The 27,372-nt window shown below is 49.1% G+C and overlaps 1 protein-coding gene across 1 annotated transcript in view; it reads right to left on the bottom strand.

Moving 5' to 3' along the window:
* The window catches only part of LOC140402856 (multiple epidermal growth factor-like domains protein 11), a 150,328-nt gene that overhangs the window by 65,430 nt on the left and 57,526 nt on the right, over positions 1 to 27,372 (bottom strand). Inside the window, exon 4 of the mRNA XM_072490481.1 lies at positions 529 to 629. Coding sequence (XP_072346582.1) covers positions 529 to 629 — 101 coding nt within the window. The remainder of the gene's footprint in view (positions 1 to 528; positions 630 to 27,372) is intronic.

Genomic DNA, 27,372 nt, shown 5'->3' with positions numbered 1-27,372 from the left:
CCAGGGATCGTCCTTGTGAACCTCCTCTGGACCCTTTCCAAGACCAGCACATCCTTCCTGAGATACGGGGCCCAAAACTGCTCACAATACTCCAAATGGGGTCTGACCAGAGCCTTATACAGCCTCAGAAGTACATCCCTGGTCTTGTATTCTAACCCTCTCAACATGAATGCTAACATTGCATTTGCCTTCCTAACTGCCGACTGAATCTGCACGTTAACCTTAAGGGAATCGTGAACAAGGTCACCCAAGTCTCTTTGTGCTTCTGCTTTCCGAAGCATTTCCCCATTTAGAAAATAGTCTGTGCCTCCATTCCTCCTTCCAAAGTGCACAACCTCAGGCTTTTCCACGTCGTATTCCATCTGCCCACGCTCCTAGCCTCCCCAGCATTGCAGAGGAGGATTCCGTGGCTCCATACTTGGGGCTGTTGTACGGAGACGAGTGTCTTATGCCTCAGACGGACCCAAGGCCCCCACTCTCCCCCACCTTCTCCCGAGGATATTTCCTCCCACAGATCTCGCTACTCACGGACGCAGATGCCCCGACTCTCGTAGTATCCCTGGCAACAGTGCGCTCGCTTGCGGTACTCCGTCTCCACCCCCATGCGGTACACCACGCGGTAGGTAATTCTGTAACGGAAGGAGAGAGAGAGAGAGAGAGGCGATCTGATGAATGTGGGGTACTGCAGAGAGAAAGGGAGGGAAGTAAAAGTGGGAGAAAGAGAGAGAGAGAGGAAGAAAGAGAAAAGGCGAGAGAAAGGGGGAAAGAGGGAGGAAAAGAGAGAACGAGAGTGAGAAAGCGAATGACAGAGAAAAAAAGAGATTAGAAAAGAGAGAATGAGAGCGGAAGAGTGAGCTAAAAGAGAATGAGAGAATGAGAGGGGGGATAAAAATAAGAGAAAGAGTGAGAGAGAGAGGGAACAAGAACGAGAGCGAAGCTGGCCGAATAAAGGGAGATGGCTAGTCGGCGGGATGGGGGGTGGGGGTGTAAAGGAAACTTTAATTTATAGGGATCTTAACCTGTCGAACTACGCCAAGTTTGGGGGAAGCTTAGTTGATGAATCAAGTCCTGGCGCAATACGACAAATTGTAAGATTTGTACTATTTGTAGACTGTGTTAAGTTGTTCGATTCCTTGTATTATTCGACTGTGTAAAGTTGAAGGAATTTATAATATCTCTGCTATTCGGTTATCAGTAGCACTTTGCGAATACTGTAACTCAGCAGAAATTTGCAGTATAAACTCCTCAGGTGCCAAAAAGAATTGTTTTATTTGTAGTTGCTGGATTACAATTTGAAAGTCATTTAAAAGGCAATTCGTAGACAATTCGAATCTTTCAGAGAATTACAGACATTATCTTTCTTTGCTCAGGCAGACAGCTCGAAAGTAACTTTTAAAAGGTCAAAGTCTGGCAATGAAACATGAAGAGAGAGAGAGAGCTAATCTTCAGCTAAACTCAAACTCAAAGTCAAAAGTGGACTAACATCACTGACACAGACTGTTCGACTGACAGAACCCCCAAACCTAACCTAAAATGGCCGGGAGAAACTTTTCAGTTATACACTTTCATATCTGTCTTAAGTCATCTAATTACACCCCAATATAATCCTAATTGGTTTGGGTTAGACTTAAACACATTTGATTTGATGGCAAGCCGTCCATCTTCAATGTGCAACATCAGCTTTTCTGACCTAGCTGTTATCTGCATTGTGAACAATGTTGCCTTCATGTTGCTGTGTATTCAGTCCCTGTCCTTGATAATTAGCACAAGCAGTGTCAAATTATCTTGCAACTGTGCTTTTTTTTTAATGTCACACTGTCTTTGAAAATATGCATTTGCCAGAACAACGGACTTCAGTATAAGTGAATTATGCTGTATAAATGGGTATTAAAAGTGGGGCTCAACATTTATGCTTAAACAGCTATCTTTTACCTATACTAGTTGTATTCGAAATACCTGGCTTCTACAGGGTGTTACCCCCCCCCCCCCCCCCCCGACCAGGCTGATCACGCGGAATGTGAGGGGCCTGAATGGGCCGGTCAAGCGGTCCCGCGTATTCTCGCATTTGAAGGGGTTGAAGGCGGACATGGCCACGTTGCTAGAGACGCACTTAAACCTTGCGGACCAGACGAGGCTGAGGAAAGGATGTGTGGGACAGGTGTTTCACTCAGGGTTAGACGCCAAGACCAGAGGGGAGGCCATTTTGGTCAGTAAACGAGTGGCGTTTGAGGCGGGGAGCATCGTGGCGGACAAGGGGGGCAGGTATATAATGGTGAGCGGCAAGCTGCAGGGGGCCCGGGTGGTGTTAGTGAATGTATATGCCCCGAACTGGGACGATGCAGACTTTGAGGCGCGTGTTGTGTCGGATCCCGGACTTGGAGATAAGTCACCTGATAACGGGAGGGGACTTCTATACGGTCTTGGATCCGAGCTTGGATCGTTCCAAGTCCAGAACGGGAAAGAGGCCGGCCGCAACCAGGGCCTTGTGGGAGTTCATGGGCCAGGTGGGGGAGTGGACCCCTGGAGGTTTACGCGGCCAAGGGCGAAGGAGTTTTCCTTTTTCTCCCACGTCCATAGAGTCTATTCGCGAATAGACTTCTTTGTGCTGAGTAGGGCGTGGAGGGGGTAGAATACTCGGCCATTGCGGTCTCGGACCACGCCCCGCACTGGGTGGACCTGCGACTGGGGGCGGGACGGGGTCGACGCCCTCTCTGGCGACTGCATGTGGGGCTGCTGGCGGACGAAGAGGTGTGCGGGCGGATAAGGAGGAGTATTGAGAACTATGTGGGAGCGAATGACACAGGGGAGGTGACAGTGGCAGTGGTTTGGGAGGCTCTGAAGGCAGTCATTAGGGGAGAGTTAATCTCCATTAGGTCCCATAGAGAGGGCGGAGAGGGAGAGACTGGTGGGAGAGATACTCAGGGTAGACAGGAGGTACGCGGAGGCCCCAGAGGGGGGGGGGGCTGTTGAACGAGCGCTGGAAATTACAGGCGGAGTTTGACTTGCTGTCCACGGGGAAGGCGGAGGCGCAGCTGAGGAAGGCGAAGGGGGCAGTGTGTGAGTATGGGGAGAAGGAGAGTAGGGTGCTGACGCACCAGCTGTGCAGGAGGGAGGCGGCCAGAGAGATTGGGGGAGTGCGGGATAGGGAAGGCAACATGGTGCTGAGCCCAGAGAGGGTCAATGAAGTCTTCAGGGAGTTCTACGGCAGGTTATATGAGTCGGAACCCCCCGGGGAGGGGGAAGGGATGAGGCGGTTCGTGGACCGGTTGAAGTTCCCAAGGGTGGAGGCAGAGCGGCTGCAGGGACTGGGGGCCCCGATTGGGTTGGAGCTGCTGTATCAGGCCCCTGCAGCGAGTGTGTCCACAAACCGGCTAAGGTGGGAATATTTCAGGCTGCACCGGGGGACGAGACAGGGGTGTCCCCTGTCCCCGTTGCTGTTTGACCTGGCAATTGAGCCGTTCGCCATTGCGCTCAGGACTTCGGGGGGGTATGAGGGGGCTGGTGCGCGGAGGGGGGAGCACCGGGTCTCCCTCTACGCGGATGACCTGCTGTTGTATATTTCGGACCCGTTAGAGGGGATGGGGGAGGTCATGCGGATCCTGGGGGACTTCCTGCCACCTCTCAGCCCAGCTCTGCCGCTTATCTATGTCCCTCTGTAACCTGCTACATCCTTCCACACTATCGACAACACCACCGACTTTAGTATCGTCTGCAAATTTACTCACCCACCCTTCTGCGCCTTCCTCTAGGTCATTGATAAAAATGACAAACAGCAACTGCCCCAGAACAGATCCTTGTGGTACGCCACTTGTAACTGAACTCCATTCTGAACATTTCCCATCAACCACCACCTTCTTTCAGCTAGCCAATTTCTGATCCACATCTCTAAATCACCCTCAATCCCCAGCCTCCGTATTTTCTGCAATAGCCTACCGTGGGGAACCTTATCAAACGCTTTGCTGAAATCCATATACACCACATCAACTGCTCTACCCTCGTCTACCTGTTCAGTCACCTTCTCAAAGAACTCAATAAGGTTTGTGAGGCATGACCTACCCTTCACAAAGCCATGCTGACTATCCCTGATCATATTATTCCTATCTAGATGATTATAAATCTTGTCTCTTATAATCCCCTCCAAGACTTTACCCACAACAGACGTGAGCAGGACGGGTGCAGACTGTGAAGATGTCGGTTCTTCCCAGGTTCCTCTTCGTGTTTCAGTGCCTCCCCATTTTCATCCCCAAGTCCTTTTTCAAGCGGGTGAATAGGATGGCGGGGGGAGGACTGGCTCTGCCGAACTTCTGCGGTTATAACTGGGCGGCCAATGTGGCCATGATCAGGAAATGGATGATGGAGGAGGGGGCGGCGTGGGGGGGGCGGTTGGAGGCGGCGTCGTGTAGAGGCACCAGTCTAGGGGCACTTGTTACGGCTCCGCTGCCGTTCCCGCCGGCGCGATACCCCACTAGCCCGGTGGTGACGGCGGCACTGAGGATCTGGGGGCAGTGGAGGAGACACTGGGGAGAGGAGGGGGCCTCGGTGTGGACCCCGATACGGAATAACCACAGATTTGCTCTGGGTAGGTTGGATGGGGGGTTCCAAGGCTGGTATAGGGCAGGTATTAGGAGGATGGGGGACCTGTTTATAGATGGCACTTTCCCTAGCATGCAGGCGCTACAGGAGAGGTTCGGCCTGCCCCCGGGGAATGCGTTCAGGTACCTTCAGCTTCGGGACATTTCCGCTGCTGCCCCCACGTAGGATCCAGGACAGGGTGGTGTCTGGCATCTGGGTAGGGGAGGGGAAGGGTCGGACATCTATCAGGAGCTGCAGGAGGTGGAGGAAGCCTCAGTGGGGGAGTTGAAGGATAAGTGGGAGGAGGAGCTGGGCGAGGAGCTGGGCGAGGGCCTGTGGGCCGATGCCCTGGGCAGGGTGAACTCCTCCTCATCATGTGCCAGGCTCGGATTAATCCAGTTTAAGGTGCTGCATCGGGCGCATGTAACGGCGGCAAGAATGAGTAGGTTTTTGGGGGCAAAGGACAGGTGCCCGAGATGTGCAGGGAGTCTGGCGAACCATGCCCATGTGTTTTGGGCATGCCTGTCACATTCTGGCAGGGGTTTGCGAGGGTGATGTCTAGGGTTTTGGACGCTCGGGCGAAGGCGAGCCCAGCGGTAGCGATATTTGGGGCGGTGGAGGATCCGGGAGTGCAGGAAGCGAAAGAGGCCGAGGTCCTGGCCTTTGCCTCCCTGGTAGCCCGGTGACGGATCTTGCTAATGGAGAGGGACTCTAATCCCCCGGGTGTGGAGACCTGGGTTAGCGACATGTCGGGATTCCTCAGCCTCGAGAGGGGCCTTGCTGGGGTTCGCCCGGCGGTGGCAACAGTTCCTTGACTTCCTAGGGGAGCAGTAAGTGTCAGCAGCAGCAGCAACTGGGGGGGGGAGGGGGGGTGGGGGTACTGTTGACATAATGTGAGTTGGGCATGAAGACAAAATCCACCTTGCTCTGTTTAAAGAAAAGGGAAAAACGTTTGTGTTGTGTAAGTAGTTTCACTGGAAGCTTTGGGATATGTCGATTGTTATTTTGTATTATCAGTATTTCTATTTTTGTTATGTAAAAACGCTCTTTGGAAAAACTTTAATAAAACATTTATTTAAAAAAAGAGAACGAGAGCGAAAGAGAGCGAGAAAGGGGAGGGATTAAAAAGGGAGATTAAGAGAAAAAGAGTGCGAAAGGGAAAAAGACAGAGAAAAAGGGGATTAAAAAGGAGAGAATGTGAGAGGGGAAGAGCATGAGAGAGAGAGATAAAAGGAAGAGAGAGTGAGAGAGAGGAAAAGAATGAGAGAGAGGGAGAGAAAGAGAGAGGGATATATAAAGAGAGGGAAAACAAGAATGAGAGAAGAAAAGGGAGAGGAAGAGAATGCACAAATTGGCACATTTTATATTTCATATTCATGTCAGTAATGTTATTGAAAACCCTGGCTTAAAATACATATAGGCAGTGTGTCTACTAGAACTGTAATTAAAGAGTCGTAAAAGGTGAGGTAATAATTGATTAACCATTTATTTACAGAGAGATGGCTAATGGAATATTGTTTTGATTGCTGGAGATTCCCTGGAGAGCAAATAATTTCTGAGGGATTGTATTTGATCCGAGCTAAGCAGGTCATGGAACTTAGTAGGATACAGATGATGTAATTGATGGGAGGAGCCAGATCTGTCTATATTTTTGCAGCTTGCTATAGGATTTACGTCTGATAAGACAGAGGTGTCCTGGATCTACCCTTGAAAGGTTCTCTCCAAAAGTCTCGACACATCGAAGCAAGTAAACCTGTTTTGGTAACTTTATTTATAAGTGGCGTTTGAACTGTATTGGGTTGGTTAATGGCAGTCGTGGATAGTAAGTTCAGGTTTTACCTTGAGTTAACAATTTTAATGTGGTTAATCCCGTGTTTAAATTAAAGTATGGCTTAACATAAAAGATACCTATTGGTCAGAATGATCACTCCTGGGGTGAAGAATCCGTTCCTCATTCTCTGACAAAGGAAAAATTGCTTAATGTTCTCACCCGATATCTTAACAAGAGAAAGAGGGGGAAAATACGGCGAGAGGAAGAGACAGGATAAAGAGAGATTGAGAGAGAGAGAAAGGGAGAACGAGAGAGAGATAAAGAGAGATTGAGAGAGAGAAAGGGAGAACGAGAGAGAGATAAAGAGAGAACGAGCGAGGGAAAGGGAGAATGAGAGAGGGAACATCGAACATTACAGCGCAGTACAGGCCCTTCGGCCCTCGATGTTGTGCCGACCTGTGAAACCACTCTAAAGCCCATCTACGCTATTCCTTTATCATCCATATGTCTATCCAATGACCACTCTAATGCCCTTAGTGTTGGCGAGTCCACTACTGTTGCAGGCAGGGCATTCCACACCCTTACTACTCTCTGAGTAAAGAACCTACCTCTGACATCTGTCCTATATCTATCTCCCCTCAATTTAAAGCTATGTCCCCTCGTGCTAGACATCACCATCCGAGGAAAAAGGCTCTCACTGTCCACCCTATCCAATCCTCTGATCATTTTGTATGCCTCAATTAAGTCACCTCTTAACCGTCGTCTCTCTAACGAAAACAGCCTCAAGTCCCTCAGCCTTTCCTCATAAGATCTTCCCTACATACCAGGCAACATTCTGGTAAATCTCCTCTGCACCCTTTCCAATGCATCCACATCCTTCCTAAAATGCGGTGACCAGAATTGCACGCAATACTCCAAATGCTGCCGCACCAGAGTTTTGTACAGCTGCAACATGACCTCTTGGCTCCGAAACTCAATCCCTCTACCAATAAAAGCTAACACACCGAACGCCTTCTTAACAACCCTCTCAACCTGAGTGGCAACTTTCAGGGATCTATGTACATGGAAACCGAGATCTCTCTGCTCATCCACACGGCCAAGAATCTGACCATGAGAGAGGGAAAGAGAGAATGAGAGAGGGAAGGAGAGAAAGAGAGGGAAAGGGAGAATGAGAGAGGGAAAGAGACAATGCGAGAGGGAAAGGGATTGAGAGAGGAAAAGGGAGAATGAGAGAGGGAAAGGGAGATAGAGAGAGGGAAAGGGAGAACGAGAGAGGGAAAGGGAGAACGAGAGAGGGAAAAAGAAAATGAGAGAGGGAAAGAGAGAATGAGAGAGGGAAAGAGAGAATGAGAAAGGGAAAGAGAGAATGAGAGAGGGAAAGAGAGAATGAGAGAGGGAAAGAGAGAATGCGGGAGGGAAAGGGATTGAGAGAGGAAAAGGGAGAATGAGAGAGGGAAAGGGAGAACGAGAGAGGGAAAGGGAGAACGAGAGAGGGAAAGGGAGAACGAGAGAGGGAAAGAGAAAATGAGAGAGGGAAAGAGCGAATGAGAGAGGGAAAGAGAGAATGAGAGAGGGAAAGAGAGAATGAGAAAGGGAAAGAGAGAATGAGAGATGGAAAGAGAGAATGAGAGAGGAAAAGGGAGAATGAGAGAGGGAAAGAGACAATGCGAGAGGGAAAGGGATTGAGAGAGGAAAAGGGATAGTGAGAGAGGGAAAGGGAGATAGAGAAAGGGAAAGGGAGAACGAGAGAGGGAAAGGGAGAACGAGAGAGGGAAAGGGAGAACGAGAGAGGGAAAGGGAGAACGAGAGAGGGATAGAGAGAATGAGAGAGGGAAAGAGAGAATGAGAGATGGAAAGAGAGAATGAGAGAGGAAAAGGGAGAATGAGAGAGGGAAAGAGACAATGCGAGAGGGAAAGGGATTGAGAGAGGAAAAGGGAGAGTGAGAGAGGGAAAGGGAGATAGAGAAAGGGAAAGAAAGAACGACAGAGGGAAAGGGAGAACGAGAGAGGGAAAGGGAGAACGAGAGAGGGAAAGAGAGAATGAGAGAGGGAAAGAGAGAATGAGAGAGGGAAAGAGTGAATGAGAGAGGGAAAGAGTGAATGAGAGAGGGAAAGGGAGAATGAGAGAGGGAAAGAGACAATGAGAGAGGGAAATAGAGAATGAGAGAGAAAAAGAGAGAATGAGAGAGGGAAAGGGAGAATGAGTGAGGGGAGAGAGAGAATGAAAGAGGGAAATAGAGAATGAGAGAGAAAAAGAGAGAATGAGAGAGGGAAAGGGAGAATGAGAGAGGGGAGAGAGTGAATGAGAGAGGGAAAGGGAGAATGAGAGAGGGAAAGGGAGAATGAGAGAGGGAAAGAGACAATGCGAGAGGGAAAGGGATTGAGAGAGGAAAAGGGAGAACGCGAGAGGGAAAGGGAGATAGAGAGAGGGAAAGGGAGAACGAGAGAGGGAAAGGGAGAACGAAAGAGGGAAAGAGAAAATGAGAGAGGGAAAGAGAGAATGAGAGAGGGAAAGAGAGAATGAGAGAGGGAAAGAGAGAATGAGAAAGGGAAAGAGAGAATGAGAGAGGGAAAGAGAGAATGAGAGAGGGAAAGAGAGAATGAGAGAGGGATAGAGAGAATGAGAGAGGGAAAGAGAGAATGAGAGATGGAAAGAGAGAATGAGAGAGGAAAAGGGAGAATGAGAGAGGGAAAGAGACAATGCGAGAGGGAAAGGGATTGAGAGAGGAAAAGGGAGAGTGAGAGAGGGAAAGGGGGAACGAGAGAGGGAAAGGGAGAACGAGAGAGGGAAAGGGAGAACGAGAGAGGGAAAGAGAAAATGAGAGAGGGAAAGAGCGAATGAGAGAGGGAAAGAGAGAATGAGAGAGGGAAAGAGAGAATGAGAAAGGGAAAGAGAGAATAAGAGAGGGAAAGAGAGAATGAGAGAGGGAAAGAGAGAATGAGAGAGGGATAGAGAGAATGAGAGAGGGAAAGAGAGAATGAGAGATGGAAAGAGAGAATGAGAGAGGAAAAGGGAGAATGAGAGAGGGAAAGAGACAATGCGAGAGGGAAAGGGATTGAGAGAGGAAAAGGGAGAGTGAGAGGGAAAGGGAGATAGAGAAAGGGAAAGAAAGAACGACAGAGGGAAAGGGAGAACGAGAGAGGGAAAGGGAGAACGAGAGAGGGAAAGAGAGAATGAGAGAGGTAAACAGAGAATGAGAAAGGGAAAGAGAAAATGAGAGAGGGAAATAGAGAATGAGAGAGAAAAAGAGAGAATGAGAGAGGGAAAGGGAGAATGAGAGAGGGGAGAGAGAGAATGAAAGAGGGAAAGAGAGAATGAGAGAGGGAAAGAGAGAATGAGAGAGGGAAAGAGAGAATGAGAGAGGGAAAGAGTGAATGAGAGAGGGAAAGAGTGAATGAGAGAGGGAAAGGGAGAATGAGAGAGGGAAAGAGACAATGCGAGAGGGAAAGGGATTAAGAGAGGAAAAGGGAGAACGAGAGAGGGAAAGGGAGAACGAGAGAGGGAAAGGGAGAACGAGAGAGGGAAAGGGAGAACGAGAGAGGGAAAGGGAGAACGAGAGAAGGATAGAGAGAATGAGTGAGGGAAAGAGAGAATGAGAGAGGGAAAGGAAGAATGAGAGAGGGGGAGAGAGAATGAGAGAGGGAAAGAGACAATGAGAGAGGGAAAGAGAGAATGAGAGAGGGAACGAGAGAATGAGAGAGGGAAAGGGAGAATGAGAGAGGGAAAGGGAGAATGCGATAGGGAGAGAGAGAATGAGAGAGCGAAAGAGAATGAGAGGGGGAAAGACAGAATGAGAGAGGGAAAGACAGAATGAGAGAGGGAAAGGGAGAACGAGAGACGGAAAAAGAATGAGAGAGGGAAAGAGAGAGCGAGAGAGGGAAAGGGAGAACGTGAGAGGGAGGGAGAGAACGAGAGAGGGAAAGAGCGAATGAGAGAGGGAAAGGGAGAATGAGAGAGGGAAAGAGACAATGCGAGAGGGAAAAGGATTGAGAGAGGAAAAGGGAGAATGAGAGAGGGAAAGGGAGAACGAGAGAGGGAAAGGGAGAACGAGAGCGGGAAAGGGAGAATGAGAGAGGGAAAGAGCGAACGAGAGAGGGAAAGAGAGAATGAGAGGGAAAGGGAGAACGAGAGAGGGAAAGGGCGAACGAGAGAGGGAAAGGGAGAATGAGAGAGGAAGAGAGAGAACGAGAGAGGGAAAGAGCGAATGAGAGAGGGAGAGGGAGAATGAGAGAGGAAAAGAGACAATGCGAGAGGGAAAGGGATTGAGAGATGGAAAGGGAGAACGAGAGAGGGAGGGAGAGAACGAGAGAGCGAATGGGAGAACGAGGGAGGGAAATGGAGAACGAGAGAGGGAAAAAGAGAATGAGAGAGGGAAAGGAAGAATGAGAGAGGGAGAGAAAGAATGAGAGAGGGAGAGAGACAATGAGAGAGGGAAAGAGAGAATGAGAGAGGGTACGAGAGAATGAGAGAGAGAAAGGGAGAATGAGAGAGGGAAAGGGAGAATGAGAGAGGGAAAGGGAGAATGAGAGAGGGAGAGAGAGAATGAGAGAGCGAAATAGAATGAGAGAGCGAAATAGAATGAGAGAGCGAAATACAGAATGAGAGAGCGAAAGACAGAATGAGAGAGGGAAAGGGAGAATGAGAGAGACAAAGGGACAATGAGAGAGGGAAAGGGAGAACGAGAGAGGGACAGAGAGAATGAGAGGGGGAACAGGAGAACGAGAGAGGGAGGGAGAGAATGAGAGAGGGAAAGAGCGAATGAAACAGGAAAAGGGAGAATGAGAGAGGGAAAGGGAGAGGGATTGAGAGAGGGAAAGAGAGAATGTGAGAGGTAAAGGGAGAATGAGGGAGGGAAAGGGAGAACCAGAGAGGGAGAGAGAGAATGAGAGAGGGAAAGAGAATGAGAGAGGGAAAGGGAGAATGAGAGAGGGAAAGGGAGAATGAGAGAGGGAAAGGGAGAATGAGAGAGGGAAAGGGAGAATGAGAGAGGGAAAGGGAGAATGAGAGAGGAAAAGGGAGAATGAGAGAGGAAAAGGGAAAATGAGAGAGGAAAAGGGAGAATGAGAGAGGGAAAGGGAGAACGAGAGAGGTAAATGGAGAATGAGTGCGAAAAAGTGAGATTTAGAGAGGGAAAGAGGGAATGAGAGAGGGAAAGGGAGAACGATAGGGGGAAAGAGAATGAGAGAGGGAAAGAGAGAGCGAGAGAGGGAAAGAGAGAATGAGAGAGGGAAAGGGAGAACGTGAGAGGGAGTGAGAGAACGAGAGAGGGAGTGAGAGAACGAGAGAGGGAAAGAGCGAATGAGAGAGGGAAAGAGACAATGCGAGAGGGAAAGGGATTGAGAGAGGAAAAGGGAGAATGAGAGAGGGAAAGGGAGAAGAGAGAGGGAAAGGGAGAACGAGAGAGGGAAATGGAGAATGAGAGAGGGAAAGAGCGAACGAGAGAGGGAAAGAGAGAATGAGTGGGTAAGGGAGAACGAGAGAGGGAAAGGGAGAACAAGAGAGGGAAAGAGAGAATGAGAGAGGGAAAGAGAGAATGAGTGGGTAGGGGAGAACGAGAGAGGGAAAGGGAGAACAAGAGAGGGAAAGAGCAAATGAGAGAGGGAGAGGGAGAATGAGAGAGGGAAAGAGACAATGCGAGAGGGAAAGGGATTGAGAGAGGGAAAGGGAGAATGAGAGAGGAAAAGAGAGAACGAGAGAGGGAAAGGAAGAACGAGAGAGGGAAAGGGAGAATGAGAGAAGGATAGAGAGAATGAGTGAGGGAAAGAGAGAATGAGAGAGGGAAAGGAAGAATGAGAGAGGGAAAGAGACAATGAGAGAGGGAAAGAGACAATGAGAGAGGGAACGAGAGAATGAGAGAGGGAACGAGAGAATGAGAGAGGGAACAAGAGAATGAGAGAGGGAAAGGGAGAATGAGAGAGGGAAAGGGAGAATGCGATAGGGAGAGAGAGAATGAGAGAGCGAAAGAGAATGAGAGGGGGAAAGACAGAATGAGAGAGGGAAAGACAGAATGAGAGAGGGAAAGGGAGAACGAGAGAGGGAAAGAGAATGAGAGAGGGAGGGAGAGAACGAGAGAGGAAAAGAGCGAATGAGAGAGGGAAAGGGAGAATGAGAGAGGGAAAGAGACAATGCGAGAGGGAAAAGGATTGAGAGAGGAAAAGGGAGAATGAGAGAGGGAAAGGGAGATAGAGAGAGGGAAAGGGAGAACAAGAGAGGGAAAGGGAGAATGAGAGAGGAAGAGAGAGAACGAGAGAGGGAAAGAGCGAATGAGAGAGGGAGAGGGAGAATGAGAGAGGGAAAGAGACAATGCGAGAGGGAAAGGGATTGAGAGATGGAAAGGGAGAACGAGAGAGGGAGGGAGAGAACGAGAGAGCGAATGGGAGAACGAGAGAGGGAACGGGAGAACAAGAGAGGGAAAGAGTGAATGAGAGAGGGAAAGAGTGAATGAAGAGGGAAAGGGAGAATGAGAGAGGGAAAGAGAGAATGAGAGAGGGAAAGGGAGAATGAGAGAGGGGAGAGAGTGAATGAGAGAGGGAAAGAGAGAATGAGAGATAAAGAGAGAGAATGAGAGAGGGGAGAGAGAGAATGAAAGAGGGAAAGAGAGAATGAGAGAGGGAAAGAGAGAATGAGAGAGGGAAAGAGTGAATGAGAGGGGGAAAGAGTGAATGAGAGAGGGAAAGGGAGAATGAGAGAGGGAAAGAGACAATGCGAAAGGGAAAGGGATTGAGAGAGGGAAAGGGAGAACGAGAGAGGGAAAGGGAGAACGAGAGAGGGAAAGGGAGAACGAGAGAGGGAAAGGGAGAATGAGAGAAGGATAGAGAGAATGAGTGAGGGAAAGAGAGAATGAGAGAGGGAAAGGAAGAATGAGAGAGGGAGAGAGAGAATGAGAGAGGGAAAGAGACAATGTGAGAGCGAGAGAGAGAATGAGAGAGCTAAAGAGAATGAGAGAGGGAAAGACAGAATGAGAGAGGGAAAGACAGAATGAGAGAGGGAAAGACAGAATGAGAGAGGGAAAGGGAGAACGAGAGAGGGAAAGAGAATGAGAGAGGGAAAGAGACAATGCGAGAGGGAAAGGGATTGAGAGAGGAAAAGGGAGAATGAGAGAGGGAAAGGGAGATAGAGAGAGGGAAAGGGAGAACGAGAGAGGGAAAGGGAGAACGAAAGAGGGAAAGAGAAAATGAGAGAGGGAAAGAGAGAATGAGAGAGGGAAAGAGAGAATGAGAGAGGGAAAGAGAGAATGAGAAAGGGAAAGAGAGAATGAGAGAGGGAAAGAGAGAATGAGAGAGGGAAAGAGATAATGCGAGAGGGAAAGGGATTGAGAGAGGAAAAGGGAGAATGAGAGAGGGAAAGGGAGATAGAGAGAGGGAAAGGGAGATAGAGAGAGGGAAAGGGAGAACGAGAGAGGGAAAGGGAGAACGAGAGAGGGAAAGAGAAAATGAGAGAGGGAAAGAGCGAATGAGAGAGGGAAAGAGCGAATGAGAGAGGGAAAGAGAGAATGAGAAAGGGAAAGAGAGAATGAGAGAGGGAAAGAGAGAATGAGAGAGGGAAAGAGAGAATGAGAGAGGGATAGAGAGAATGAGAGAGGGAAAGAGAGAATGAGAGATGGAAAGTGAGAATGAGAGAGGAAAAGGGAGAATGAGAGAGGGAAAGAGACAATGCGAGAGGGAAAGGGATTGAGAGAGGAAAAGGGAGAGTGAGAGAGGGAAAGGGAGACAGAGAAAAAGAAAGAAAGAACGACAGAGGGAAAGGGAGAACGAGAGAGGGAAAGGGAGAACGAGAGAGGGAAAGAGAGAATGAGAGAGGTAAACAGAGAATGAGAAAGGGAAAGAGAAAATGAGAGAGGGAAATAGAGAATGAGAGAGAAAAAGAGAGAATGAGAGAGGGAAAGTGAGAATGAGAGAGGGGAGAGAGAGAATGAAAGAGGGAAAGAGAGAATGAGAGAGGGAAAGAGAGAATGAGAGAGGGAAAGAGTGAATGAGAGAGGGAAAGATTGAATGAGAGAGGGAAAGAGTGAATGAGAGAGGGAAAGAGTGAATGAGAGAGGGAAAGAGTGAATGAGAGAGGGAAAGAGTGAATGAGAGAGGGAAAGGGAGAATGAGAGAGGGAAAGAGACAATGCGAGAGGGAAAAGGATTGAGAGAGGGAAAGGGAGAATGAGAGAGGGAAAGGGAGAACGAGAGAGGGAACGGGAGAACGAGAGAGGGAAAGGGAGAATGAGAGAGGGAAAGAGCGAACGAGAGAGGGAAAGAGAGAATGAGAGGGAAAGAGAGAATGAGAGGGAAAGAGAGAATGAGAGGGAAAGGGAGAACGAGAGAGGGAAAGGGCGAACGAGAGAGGGAAAGGGAGAATGAGAGAGGAAGAGAGAGAACGAGAGAGGGAAAGAGCGAATGAGAGAGGGAGAGGGAGAATGAGAGAGGAAAAGAGACAATGCGAGAGGGAAAGGGATTGAGAGATGGAAAGGGAGAACGAGAGAGGGAGGGAGAGAACGAGAGAGCGAATGGGAGAACGAGAGAGGGAACGGGAGAACAAGAGAGGGAAAGAGAGAATGAGAGAGGGAAAGAGAGAAAGAGAGAGGGAAAGCCAGAACGAGAGAGGGAAAGGTAGAATGAAAGAGGGAAAGGGAGAATGAAAGAGGGAAAGGGAGAACAAGAGAGGGAAAGAGAGAACGAGAGAGGGAAAGGGAGAATGAGAGAGGGAAGGGGAGAACGAGGGAGGGAAAGGGAGAACGAGAGAGGGAAAAAGAGAATGAGAGAGGGAAAGGAATAATGAGAGAGGGAGAGAAAGAATGAGAGAGGGAGAGAGACAATGAGAGAGGGAAAGAGGATGAGAGAGGGTACGAGAGAATGAGAGAGGGAAAGAGACAATGAGAGAGGGAAAGAGAGAATGAGAGAGGGAAAGAGAGAATGAGAGAGGGAACGAGAGAATGAGAGAGGGAAAGGGAGAATGAGAGAGGGAAAGGAAGAATGCGATAGGGAGAGAGAGAATGAGAGAGCGAAAGAGAATGAGAGGGGGAAAGACAGAATGAGAGAGGGAAAGACAGAATGAGAGAGGGAAAGGGAGAACGAGAGACGGAAAAAGAATGAGAGAGGGAAAGAGAGAGCGAGAGAGGGAAAGAGAGAGTGAGAGGGAAAGGGAGAACGTGAGAGGGAGGGAGAGAACGAGAGAGGGAAAGAGCGAATGAGAGAGGGAAAGGGAGAATGAGAGAGGGAAAGAGACAATGCGAGAGGGAAAAGGATTGAGAGAGGAAAAGGGAGAATGAGAGAGGGAAAGGGAGATAGAGAGAGGGAAAGGGAGAACGAGAGAGGGAAAGGGAGAACGAGAGAGGGAAAGGGAGAATGAGAGAGGGAAATAGCGAACGAGAGAGGGAAAGAGAGAATGAGAGGGAAAGGGAGAACGAGAGAGGGAAAGGGCGAACGAGAGAGGGAAAGAGCGAACGAGAGAGGGAAAGGGAGAATGAGAGAGGGAAAGGGAGAATGAGAGAGGAAGAGAGAGAACGAGAGAGGGAAAGAGCGAATGAGAGAGGGAAAGGGACAATGCCAGAGGGAAAGGGATTGAGAAATGGAAAGGGAGAACAAGAGAGGGAGGGAGAGAACGAGAGAGCGAATGGGAGAACGAGAGAGGGAAAGAGAGAATGAGAGAGGGAAAGAGAGAATGAGAGAGGGAAAGGGAGAATGAGAGAGGGAAAGGGAGAATGAGAGAGGGAAAGGGAGAATGAGAGAGGGAAAGGGAGAACGAGAGAGGGAAAGGGAGAATGAAAGAGGGAAAGGGAGAATGAGAGAGGGAAGGGGAGAACGAGGGAGGGAAAGGGAGAACGAGAGAGGGAAAAAGAGAATGAGAGAGGGAAAGGAAGAATGAGAGAGGGAGAGAAAGAATGAGAGAGGGAGAGAGACAATGAGAGAGGGAAAGAGAGAAGGAGAGATGGAAAGGGAGAATGAGAGAGGGAAAGGGAGAATGAGAGAGGGAAAGGGAGAATGAGAGAGGGAAAGGGAGAATGAGAGAGGGAGAGAGAGAATGAGAGAGCGAAATAGAATGAGATAGCGAAAGACAGAATGAGAGAGGGAAAGGGAGAATGAGAGAGACAAAGGGACAATGAGAGAGGGAAAGGGAGAATGAGGGAGGGAAAGGGAGAACGAGAGAGGGAGAGAGAGAATGAGAGGGGGAACAGGAGAACGAGAGAGGGAGGGATTGAATGAGAGAGGGAAAGAGCGAATGAAAGAGGGAAAGGGAGAACGAGAGAGGTAAATGGAGAATGAGTGCGAAAAAGTGAGATTTAGAGAGGGAAAGAGGGAATGAGAGAAGGAAAGGGAGAACGATAGGGGGAAAGAGAATGAGAGAGGGAAAGAGAGAGTGAGAGAGGGAAAGAGAGAATGAGAGAGGGAAAGGGAGAACGTGAGAGGGAGTGAGAGAACGAGAGAGGGGGTGAGAGAACGAGAGAGGGAAAGAGCGAATGAGAGAGGGAAAGAGACAATGCGAGAGGGAAAGGGATTGAGAGAGGAAAAGGGAGAATGAGAGAGGGAAAGGGAGAAGAGAGAGGGAAAGGGAGAAGGAGAGAGGGAAATGGAGAATGAGAGAGGGAAAGAGCGAACGAGAGAGGGAAAGAGAGAATGAGTGGGTAAGGGAGAACGAGAGAGGGAAAGGGAGAACAAGAGAGGGAAAGAGAGAATGAGAGAGGGAAAGAGAGAATGAGTGGGTAGGGGAGAACGAGAGAGGGAAAGGGAGAACAAGAGAGGGAAAGAGCGAATGAGAGGGGGAGAGGGAGAATGAGAGAGGGAAAGAGACAATGCGAGAGGGAAAGGGATTGAGAGAGGGAAAGGGAGAATGAGAGAGGAAAAGAGAGAACGAGAGAGGGAAAGGAAGAACGAGAGAGGGAAAGGGAGAATGAGAGAAGGATAGAGAGAATGAGTGAGGGAAAGAGAGAATGAGAGAGGGAAAGGAAGAATGAGAGAGGGAAAGAGACAATGAGAGAGGGAAAGAGACAATGAGAGAGGGAACGAGAGAATGAGAGAGGGAACGAGAGAATGAGAGAGGGAACAAGAGAATGAGAGAGGGAAAGGGAGAATGAGAGAGGGAAAGGGAGAATGCGATAGGGAGAGAGAGAATGAGAGAGCGAAAGAGAATGAGAGGGGGAAAGACAGAATGAGAGAGGGAAAGGGAGAACGAGAGAGGGAAAGAGAATGAGAGAGGGAGGGAGAGAACGAGAGAGGAAAAGAGCGAATGAGAGAGGGAAAGGGAGAATGAGAGAGGGAAAGAGACAATGCGAGAGGGAAAAGGATTGAGAGAGGAAAAGGGAGAATGAGAGAGGGAAAGGGAGATAGAGAGAGGGAAAGGGAGAACAAGAGAGGGAAAGGGAGAATGAGAGAGGAAGAGAGAGAACGAGAGAGGGAAAGAGCGAATGAGAGAGGGAGAGGGAGAATGAGAGAGGGAAAGAGACAATGCGAGAGGGAAAGGGATTGAGAGATGGAAAGGGAGAACGAGAGAGGGAGGGAGAGAACGAGAGAGCGAATGGGAGAACGAGAGAGGGAACGGGAGAACAAGAGAGGGAAAGAGTGAATGAGAGAGGGAAAGAGTGAATGAGAGAGGGAAAGGGAGAATGAGAGAGGGAAAGAGAGAATGAGAGAGGGAAAGGGAGAATGAGAGAGGGGAGAGAGTGAATGAGAGAGGGAAAGAGAGAATGAGAGAAAAAGAGAGAGAATGAGAGAGGGGAGAGAGAGAATGAAAGAGGGAAAGAGAGAATGAGAGAGGGAAAGAGAGAATGAGAGAGGGAAAGAGTGAATGAGAGGGGGAAAGAGTGAATGAGAGAGGGAAAGGGAGAATGCGAGAGGGAAAGGGATTGAGAGAGGGAAAGGGAGAATGAGAGAGGAAAAGAGAGAACGAGAGAGGGAAAGGAAGAACGAGAGAGGGAAAGGGAGAATGAGAGAAGGATAGAGAGAATGAGTGAGGGAAAGAGAGAATGAGAGAGGGAAAGGAAGAATGAGAGAGGGAAAGAGACAATGAGAGAGGGAAAGAGACAATGAGAGAGGGAACGAGAGAATGAGAGAGGGAACGAGAGAATGAGAGAGGGAACAAGAGAATGAGAGAGGGAAAGGGAGAATGAGAGAGGGAAAGGGAGAATGCGATAGGGAGAGAGAGAATGAGAGAGCGAAAGAGAATGAGAGGGGGAAAGACAGAATGAGAGAGGGAAAGGGAGAACGAGAGAGGGAAAGAGAATGAGAGAGGGAGGGAGAGAACGAGAGATGAAAAGAGCGAATGAGAGAGGGAAAGGGAGAATGAGAGAGGGAAAGAGACAATGCGAGAGGGAAAAGGATTGAGAGAGGAAAAGGGAGAATGAGAGAGGGAAAGGGAGATAGAGAGAGGGAAAGGGAGAACAAGAGAGGGAAAGGGAGAATGAGAGAGGAAGAGAGAGAACGAGAGAGGGAAAGAGCGAATGAGAGAGGGAGAGGGAGAATGAGAGAGGGAAAGAGACAATGCGAGAGGGAAAGGGATTGAGAGATGGAAAGGGAGAACGAGAGAGGGAGGGAGAGAACGAGAGAGCGAATGGGAGAACGAGAGAGGGAACGGGAGAACAAGAGAGGGAAAGAGTGAATGAGAGAGGGAAAGAGTGAATGAGAGAGGGAAAGGGAGAATGAGAGAGGGAAAGAGAGAATGAGAGAGGGAAAGGGAGAATGAGAGAGGGGAGAGAGTGAATGAGAGAGGGAAAGAGAGAATGAGAGAAAAAGAGAGAGAATGAGAGAGGGGAGAGAGAGAATGAAAGAGGGAAAGAGAGAATGAGAGAGGGAAAGAGAGAATGAGAGAGGGAAAGAGTGAATGAGAGGGGGAAAGAGTGAATGAGAGAGGGAAAGGGAGAATGAGAGAGGGAAAGAGACAATGCGAAAGGGAAAGGGATTGAGAGAGGGAAAGGGAGAACGAGAGAGGGAAAGGGAGAACGAGAGAGGGAAAGGGAGAACGAGAGAGGGAAAGGGAGAATGAGAGAAGGATAGAGAGAATGAGTGAGGGAAAGAGAGAATGAGAGAGGGAAAGGAAGAATGAGAGAGGGAGAGAGAGAATGAGAGAGGGAAAGAGACAATGTGAGAGCGAGAGAGAGAATGAGAGAGCTAAAGAGAATGAGAGAGGGAAAGACAGAATGAGAGAGGGAAAGACAGAATGAGAGAGGGAAAGACAGAATGAGAGAGGGAAAGGGAGAACGAGAGAGGGAAAGAGAATGAGAGAGGGAAAGAGACAATGCGAGAGGGAAAGGGATTGAGAGAGGAAAAGGGAGAATGAGAGAGGGAAAGGGAGATAGAGAGAGGGAAAGGGAGAACGAGAGAGGGAAAGGGAGAACGAAAGAGGGAAAGAGAAAATGAGAGAGGGAAAGAGAGAATGAGAGAGGGAAAGAGAGAATGAGAGAGGGAAAGAGAGAATGAGAAAGGGAAAGAGAGAATGAGAGAGGGAAAGAGAGAATGAGAGAGGGAAAGAGATAATGCGAGAGGGAAAGGGATTGAGAGAGGAAAAGGGAGAATGAGAGAGGGAAAGGGAGATAGAGAGAGGGAAAGGGAGATAGAGAGAGGGAAAGGGAGAACGAGAGAGGGAAAGGGAGAACGAGAGAGGGAAAGAGAAAATGAGAGAGGGAAAGAGCGAATGAGAGAGGGAAAGAGCGAATGAGAGAGGGAAAGAGAGAATGAGAAAGGGAAAGAGAGAATGAGAGAGGGAAAGAGAGAATGAGAGAGGGAAAGAGAGAATGAGAGAGGGATAGAGAGAATGAGAGAGGGAAAGAGAGAATGAGAGATGGAAAGTGAGAATGAGAGAGGAAAAGGGAGAATGAGAGAGGGAAAGAGACAATGCGAGAGGGAAAGGGATTGAGAGAGGAAAAGGGAGAGTGAGAGAGGGAAAGGGAGACAGAGAAAAAGAAAGAAAGAACGACAGAGGGAAAGGGAGAACGAGAGAGGGAAAGGGAGAACGAGAGAGGGAAAGAGAGAATGAGAGAGGTAAACAGAGGATGAGAAAGGGAAAGAGAAAATGAGAGAGGGAAATAGAGAATGAGAGAGAAAAAGAGAGAATGAGAGAGGGAAAGTGAGAATGAGAGAGGGGAGAGAGAGAATGAAAGAGGGAAAGAGAGAATGAGAGAGGGAAAGAGAGAATGAGAGAGGGAAAGAGTGAATGAGAGAGGGAAAGATTGAATGAGAGAGGGAAAGAGTGAATGAGAGAGGGAAAGAGTGAATGAGAGAGGGAAAGAGTGAATGAGAGAGGGAAAGAGTGAATGAGAGAGGGAAAGGGAGAATGAGAGAGGGAAAGAGACAATGCGAGAGGGAAAAGGATTGAGAGAGGGAAAGGGAGAATGAGAGAGGGAAAGGGAGAACGAGAGAGGGAACGGGAGAACGAGAGAGGGAAAGGGAGAATGAGAGAGGGAAAGAGCGAACGAGAGAGGGAAAGAGAGAATGAGAGGGAAAGAGAGAATGAGAGGGAAAGAGAGAATGAGAGGGAAAGGGAGAACGAGAGAGGGAAAGGGCGAACGAGAGAGGGAAAGGGAGAATGAGAGAGGAAGAGAGAGAACGAGAGAGGGAAAGAGCGAATGAGAGAGGGAGAGGGAGAATGAGAGAGGAAAAGAGACAATGCGAGAGGGAAAGGGATTGAGAGATGGAAAGGGAGAACGAGAGAGGGAGGGAGAGAACGAGAGAGCGAATGGGAGAACGAGAGAGGGAACGGGAGAACAAGAGAGGGAAAGAGAGAATGAGAGAGGGAAAGAGAGAAAGAGAGAGGGAAAGCGAGAACGAGAGAGGGAAAGGTAGAATGAAAGAGGGAAAGGGAGAATGAAAGAGGGAAAGGGAGAACAAGAGAGGGAAAGAGAGAACGAGAGAGGGAAAGGGAGAATGAGAGAGGGAAGGGGAGAACGAGGGAGGGAAAGGGAGAACGAGAGAGGGAAAAAGAGAATGAGAGAGGGAAAGGAATAATGAGAGAGGGAGAGAAAGAATGAGAGAGGGAGAGAGACAATGAGAGAGGGAAAGAGGATGAGAGAGGGTACGAGAGAATGAGAGAGGGAAAGAGACAATGAGAGAGGGAAAGAGAGAATGAGAGAGGGAAAGAGAGAATGAGAGAGGGAACGAGAGAATGAGAGAGGGAAAGGGAGAATGAGAGAGGGAAAGGAAGAATGCGATAGGGAGAGAGAGAATGAGAGAGCGAAAGAGAATGAGAGGGGGAAAGACAGAATGAGAGAGGGAAAGACAGAATGAGAGAGGGAAAGGGAGAACGAGAGACGGAAAAAGAATGAGAGAGGGAAAGAGAGAGCGAGAGAGGGAAAGAGAGAGTGAGAGGGAAAGGGAGAACGTGAGAGGGAGGGAGAGAACGAGAGAGGGAAAGAGCGAATGAGAGAGGGAAAGGGAGAATGAGAGAGGGAAAGAGACAATGCGAGAGGGAAAAGGATTGAGAGAGGAAAAGGGAGAATGAGAGAGGGAAAGGGAGATAGAGAGAGGGAAAGGGAGAACGAGAGAGGGAAAGGGAGAACGAGAGAGGGAAAGGGAGAATGAGAGAGGGAAATAGCGAACGAGAGAGGGAAAGAGAGAATGAGAGGGAAAGGGAGAACGAGAGAGGGAAAGGGCGAACGAGAGAGGGAAAGAGCGAACGAGAGAGGGAAAGGGAGAATGAGAGAGGGAAAGGGAGAATGAGAGAGGAAGAGAGAGAACGAGAGAGGGAAAGAGCGAATGAGAGAGGGAAAGGGACAATGCCAGAGGGAAAGGGATTGAGAAATGGAAAGGGAGAACGAGAGAGGGAGGGAGAGAACGAGAGAGCGAATGGGAGAACGAGAGAGGGAAAGAGAGAATGAGAGAGGGAAAGAGAGAATGAGAGAGGGAAAGGGAGAATGAGAGAGGGAAAGGGAGAATGAGAGAGGGAAAGGGAGAATGAGAGAGGGAAAGGGAGAACGAGAGAGGGAAAGGGAGAATGAAAGAGGGAAAGGGAGAATGAGAGAGGGAAGGGGAGAACGAGGGAGGGAAAGGGAGAACGAGAGAGGGAAAAAGAGAATGAGAGAGGGAAAGGAAGAATGAGAGAGGGAGAGAAAGAATGAGAGAGGGAGAGAGACAATGAGAGAGGGAAAGAGAGAAGGAGAGATGGAAAGGGAGAATGAGAGAGGGAAAGGGAGAATGAGAGAGGGAAAGGGAGAATGAGAGAGGGAAAGGGAGAATGAGAGAGGGAGAGAGAGAATGAGAGAGCGAAATAGAATGAGATAGCGAAAGACAGAATGAGAGAGGGAAAGGGAGAATGAGAGAGACAAAGGGACAATGAGAGAGGGAAAGGGAGAATGAGGGAGGGTAAGGGAGAACGAGAGAGGGAGAGAGAGAATGAGAGGGGGAACAGGAGAACGAGAGAGGGAGGGATTGAATGAGAGAGGGAAAGAGCGAATGGAAGAGGAAAAGGGAGAATGAGAGAGGGAAAGAGACAATGAGAGAGGGAGAGAGAGAATGAGAGAGCTAAAGAGAATGAGAGAGGGAAAGACAGAATGAGAGAGGAAAAGTCAGAATGAGAGAGGGAAAGGGAGAACGAGAGAGGGAAAGAGAATGAGAGAGGGAAAGAGACAATGCGAGAGGGAAAGGGATTGAGAGAGGAAAAGGGAGAATGAGAGAGGGAAAGGGAGATAGAGAGAGGGAAAGGGAGAACGAGAGAGGGAAAGGGAGAACGAAAGAGGGAAAGAGAAAATGAGAGAGGGAAAGAGAGAATGAGAGAGGGAAAGAGAGAATGAGAGAGGGAAAGAGAGAATGAGAAAGGGAAAGAGGGAATGAGAGAGGGAAAGAGAGAATGAGAGAGGGAAAGAGATAATGCGAGAGGGAAAGGGATTGAGAGAGGAAAAGGGAGAATGAGAGAGGGAAAGGGAGATAGAGAGAGGGAAAGGGAGATAGAGAGAGGGAAAGGGAGAACGAGAGAGGGAAAGGGAGAACGAGAGAGGGAAAGAGAAAATGAGAGAGGGAAAGAGCGAATGAGAGAGGGAAAGAGCGAATGAGAGAGGGAAAGAGAGAATGAGAAAGGGAAAGAGAGAATGAGAGAGGGAAAGAGAGAATGAGAGAGGGAAAGAGAGAATGAGAGATGGATAGAGAGAATGAGAGAGGGAAAGAGAGAATGAGAGAGGGAAAGAGAGAATGAGAGAGGAAAAGGGAGAATGAGAGAGGGAAAGAGACAATGCGAGAGGGAAAGGGATTGAGAGAGGAAAAGGGAGAGTGAGAGAGGGAAAGGGAGATAGAGAACAAGAAAGAAAGAACGACAGAGGGAAAGGGAGAACGAGAGAGGGAAAGGGAGAACGAGAGAGGGAAAGGGAGAACGAGAGAGGGAAGGAGAGAATGAGAGAGGTAAACAGAGAATGAGAAAGGGAAAGAGAAAATGAGAGAGGGAAATAGAGAATGAGAGAGAAAAAGAGAGAATGAGAGAGGGAAAGAGAGAATGAGAGAGGGAAAGAGAGAATGAGAGAGGGAAAGAGAGAATGAGAGAGGGAAAGAGTGAATGAGAGAGGGAAAGAGTGAATGAGAGAGGGAAAGGGAGAATGAGAGAGGGAAAGAGACAATGCGAGAGGGAAAAGGATTGAGAGAGGGAAAGGGAGAATGAGAGAGGGAAAGGGAGAACGAGAGAGGGAAAGGGAGAACGAGAGAGGGAAAGGGAGAATGAGAGAGGGAAAGAGCGAACGAGAGAGGGAAAGAGAGAATGAGAGGGAAAGGGAGAACGAGAGAGGGAAAAGGCGAACGAGAGAGGGAAAGGGAGAATGAGAGAGGAAGAGAGAGAACGAGAGAGGGAAAGAGCGAATGAGAGAGGGAGAGGGAGAATGAGAGAGGAAAAGAGACAATGCGAGAGGGAAAGGGATTGAGAGATGGAAAGGGAGAACGAGAGAGGGAGGGAGAGAACAAACAAACAAAGAACAAAGAAATGTACAGCACAGGAACAGGCCCTTCGGCCCTCCAAGCCCGTGCCGACCATACTGCCCGACTAAACTACAGAGAGAACGAGAGAGCGAATGGGAGAACGAGAGAGGGAACGGGAGAACAAGAGAGGGAAAGAGAGAATGAGAGAGGGAAAGAGAGAATGAGAGAGGGAAAGGGAGAACGAGAGAGGGAAAGGTAGAATGAAAGAGGGAAAGGGAGAATGAGAGAGGGAAGGGGAGAACGAGGGAGGGAAAGGGAGAACGAGAGAGGGAAAAAGAGAATGAGAGAGGGAAAGGAAGAATGAGAGAGGGAGAGAAAGAATGAGAGAGGGAGAGAGACAATGAGAGAGGGAAAGAGAGAATGAGAGAGGGAAAGGGAGAATGAGAGAGGGAAAGGGAGAATGAGAGAGGGAAAGGGAGAATGAGAGAGGGAAAGGGAGAATGAGAGAGGGAAAGGGAGAATGAGAGAGGGAGAGAGAGAATGAGAGAGCGAAATAGAATGAGATAGCGAAAGACAGAATGAGAGAGGGAAAGGGAGAATGAGAGAGACAAAGGGACAATGAGAGAGGGAAAGGGAGAATGAGGGAGGGAAAGGGAGAACGAGAGAGGGAGAGAGAGAATGAGAGGGGGAACAGGAGAACGAGAGAGGGAGGGAGAGAATGAGAGAGGGAAAGAGCGAATGAAAGAGGAAAAGGGAGAATGAGAGAGGGAAAGGGAGAGGGATTGAGAGAGGGAAAGAGAGAATGTGAGAGGTAAAGGGAGAACCAGAGAGGGAGAGAGAGAATGAGAGAGGGAAAGAGAATGAGAGAGGGAAAGGGAGAATGAGAGAGAGAAAGGGAGAATGAGAGAGGGAAAGGGAGAATGAGAGAGGAAAAGGGAGAATGAGAGAGGAAAAGAGACAATGAGAGAGGGAAAGGGAGATAGAGAGAGGGAAAGGGAGAACGAGGGAGGGAAAGGGAGAATGAGAGAGGGAAAGAGAGAATGAGAGAGGGAAAGAGAGAATGAGAGGGAAAGGGAGAACGAGAGAGGGAAAGGGCGTACGAGAGAGGGAAAGGGCGAACGAGAGAGGGAGAGGGAGAATGAGAGAGGGAAAGGGAGAATGAGAGAGGAAGAGAGAGAACGAGAGAGGGAAAGAGCGAATGAGAGAGGGAGAGGGAGAATGAGAGAGGAAAAGAGACAATGCGAGAGGGAAAGGGAGAATGAGAGAGGGAAAGGGAGAACGAGAGAAGTAAATGGAGAATGAGTGCGAAAAAGTGAGATTTAGAGAGGGAAAGAGGGAATGAGAGAGGGAAAGGGAGAACGATAGGGGGAAAGAGAATGAGAGAGGGAAAGAGAGAGCGAGAGAGGGAAAGAGAGAATGAGAGAGGGAAAGGGAGAACGTGAGAGGGAGTGAGAGAACGAGAGAGGGAAAGAGCGAATGAGAGAGGGAAAGAGCGAATGAGAGAGGGAAAGGGAGAATGAGAGAGGGAAAGAGACAATGCGAGAGGGAAAGGGATTGAGAGAGGAAAAGGGAGAATGAGAGACGGAAAGGGAGAAGAGAGAGGGAAAGGGAGAAGAGAGAGGGAAAGGGAGAACGAGAGAGGGAAAGGGAGAATGAGAGAGGGAAAGAGCGAACGAGAGAGGGAAAGAGAGAATGAGTGGGTAGGGGAGAACGAGAGAGGGAAAGGGAGAACAAGAGAGGGAAAGAGCGAATGAGAGAGGGAGAGGGAGAATGAGAGAGGGAAAGAGACAATGCGAGAGGGAAAGGGATTGAGAGAGGGAAAGGGAGAATGAGAGAGGAAAAGAGAGAACGAGAGAGGGAAAGGAAGAACGAGAGAGGGAAAGGGAGAATGAGAGAAGGATAGAGAGAATGAGTGAGGGAAAGAGAGAATGAGAGAGGGAAAGACAGAATGAGAGAGGGAAAGACAGAATGAGAGAGGGAAAGGGAGAACGAGAGAGGGAAAGAGAATGAGAGAGGGAGGGAGAGAACGAGAGAGGAAAAGAGCGAATGAGAGAGGGAAAGGGAGAATGAGAGAGGGAAAGAGACAATGCGAGAGGGAAAAGGAATGAGAGATGGAAAGGGAGAACGAGAGAGGGAAAGGGAGATAGAGAGAGGGAAAGGGAGAACGAGAGAGGGAAAGGGAGAATGAGAGAGGGAAAGAGCGAACGAGAGAGGGAAAGGGAGAATGAGAGAGGGAAAGAGCGAACGAGAGAGGGAAAGAGAGAATGAGAGGGAAAGGGAGAACGAGAGAGGGAAAGGGCGAACGAGAGAGGGAAAGGGAGAATGAGAGAGGAAGAGAGAGAACGAGAGAGGGAAAGAGCGAATGAGAGAGGGAGAGGGAGAATGAGAGAGGGAAAGAGACAATGCGAGAGGGAAAGGGATTGAGAGATGGAAAGGGAGAACGAGAGAGGGAGGGAGAGAACGAGAGAGCGAATGGGAGAACGAGAGAGGGAACGGGAGAACAAGAGAGGGAAAGAGAGAATGAGAGAGGGAAAGAGAGAATGAGAGAGGGAAAGGGAGAACGAGAGAGGGAAAGGTAGAATGAAAGAGGGAAAGGGAGAATGAAAGAGGGAAAGGGAGAACAAGAGAGGGAAAGAGAGAACGAGAGAGGGAAAGGGAGAATGAGAGAGGGAAGGGGAGAACGAGGGAGGGAAAGGGAGAACGAGAGAGGGAAAAAGAGAATGAGAGAGGGAAAGGAAGAATGAGAGAGGGAGAGAAAGAATGAGAGAGGGAGAGAGACAATGAGAGAGGGAAAGAGGATGTGAGAGGGTACGAGAGAATGAGAGAGGGAAAGGGAGAATGAGAGAGGGAAATGGAGAATGAGGGAGGGAAAGGGAGAACGAGAGAGGGAGAGAGAGAATGAGAGGGGGAACAGGAGAACGAGAGAGGGAGGGAGAGAATGAGAGAGGGAAAGAGCGAATGAAAGAGGAAAAGGGAGAATGAGAGAGGGAAAGGGAGAGAGATTGAGAGAGGGAAAGAGAGAATGTGAGAGGTAAAGGGAGAATGAGAGAGGGAAAGGGAGAACCAGAGAGGGAGAGAGAGAATGAGAGAGGGAAAGGGAGAATGAGAGGGGGAAAGAGAATGAGAGAGGGAAAGAGAGAATGAGAGAGGGAAAGAGAGAGCGAGAGAGGGAAAGAGAGAATGAGAGAGGGAAAGGGAGAACGTGAGAGGGAGTGAGAGAAC

The sequence above is a fragment of the Scyliorhinus torazame genome, chromosome 26 (genome assembly GCF_047496885.1).
Source record: "Scyliorhinus torazame isolate Kashiwa2021f chromosome 26, sScyTor2.1, whole genome shotgun sequence".
Taxonomy (NCBI): domain Eukaryota; kingdom Metazoa; phylum Chordata; class Chondrichthyes; order Carcharhiniformes; family Scyliorhinidae; genus Scyliorhinus; species Scyliorhinus torazame.
The sequence above is the reverse complement of the archived record's forward strand: the minus strand, read 5'-3'. Positions and strand labels throughout refer to the sequence as shown.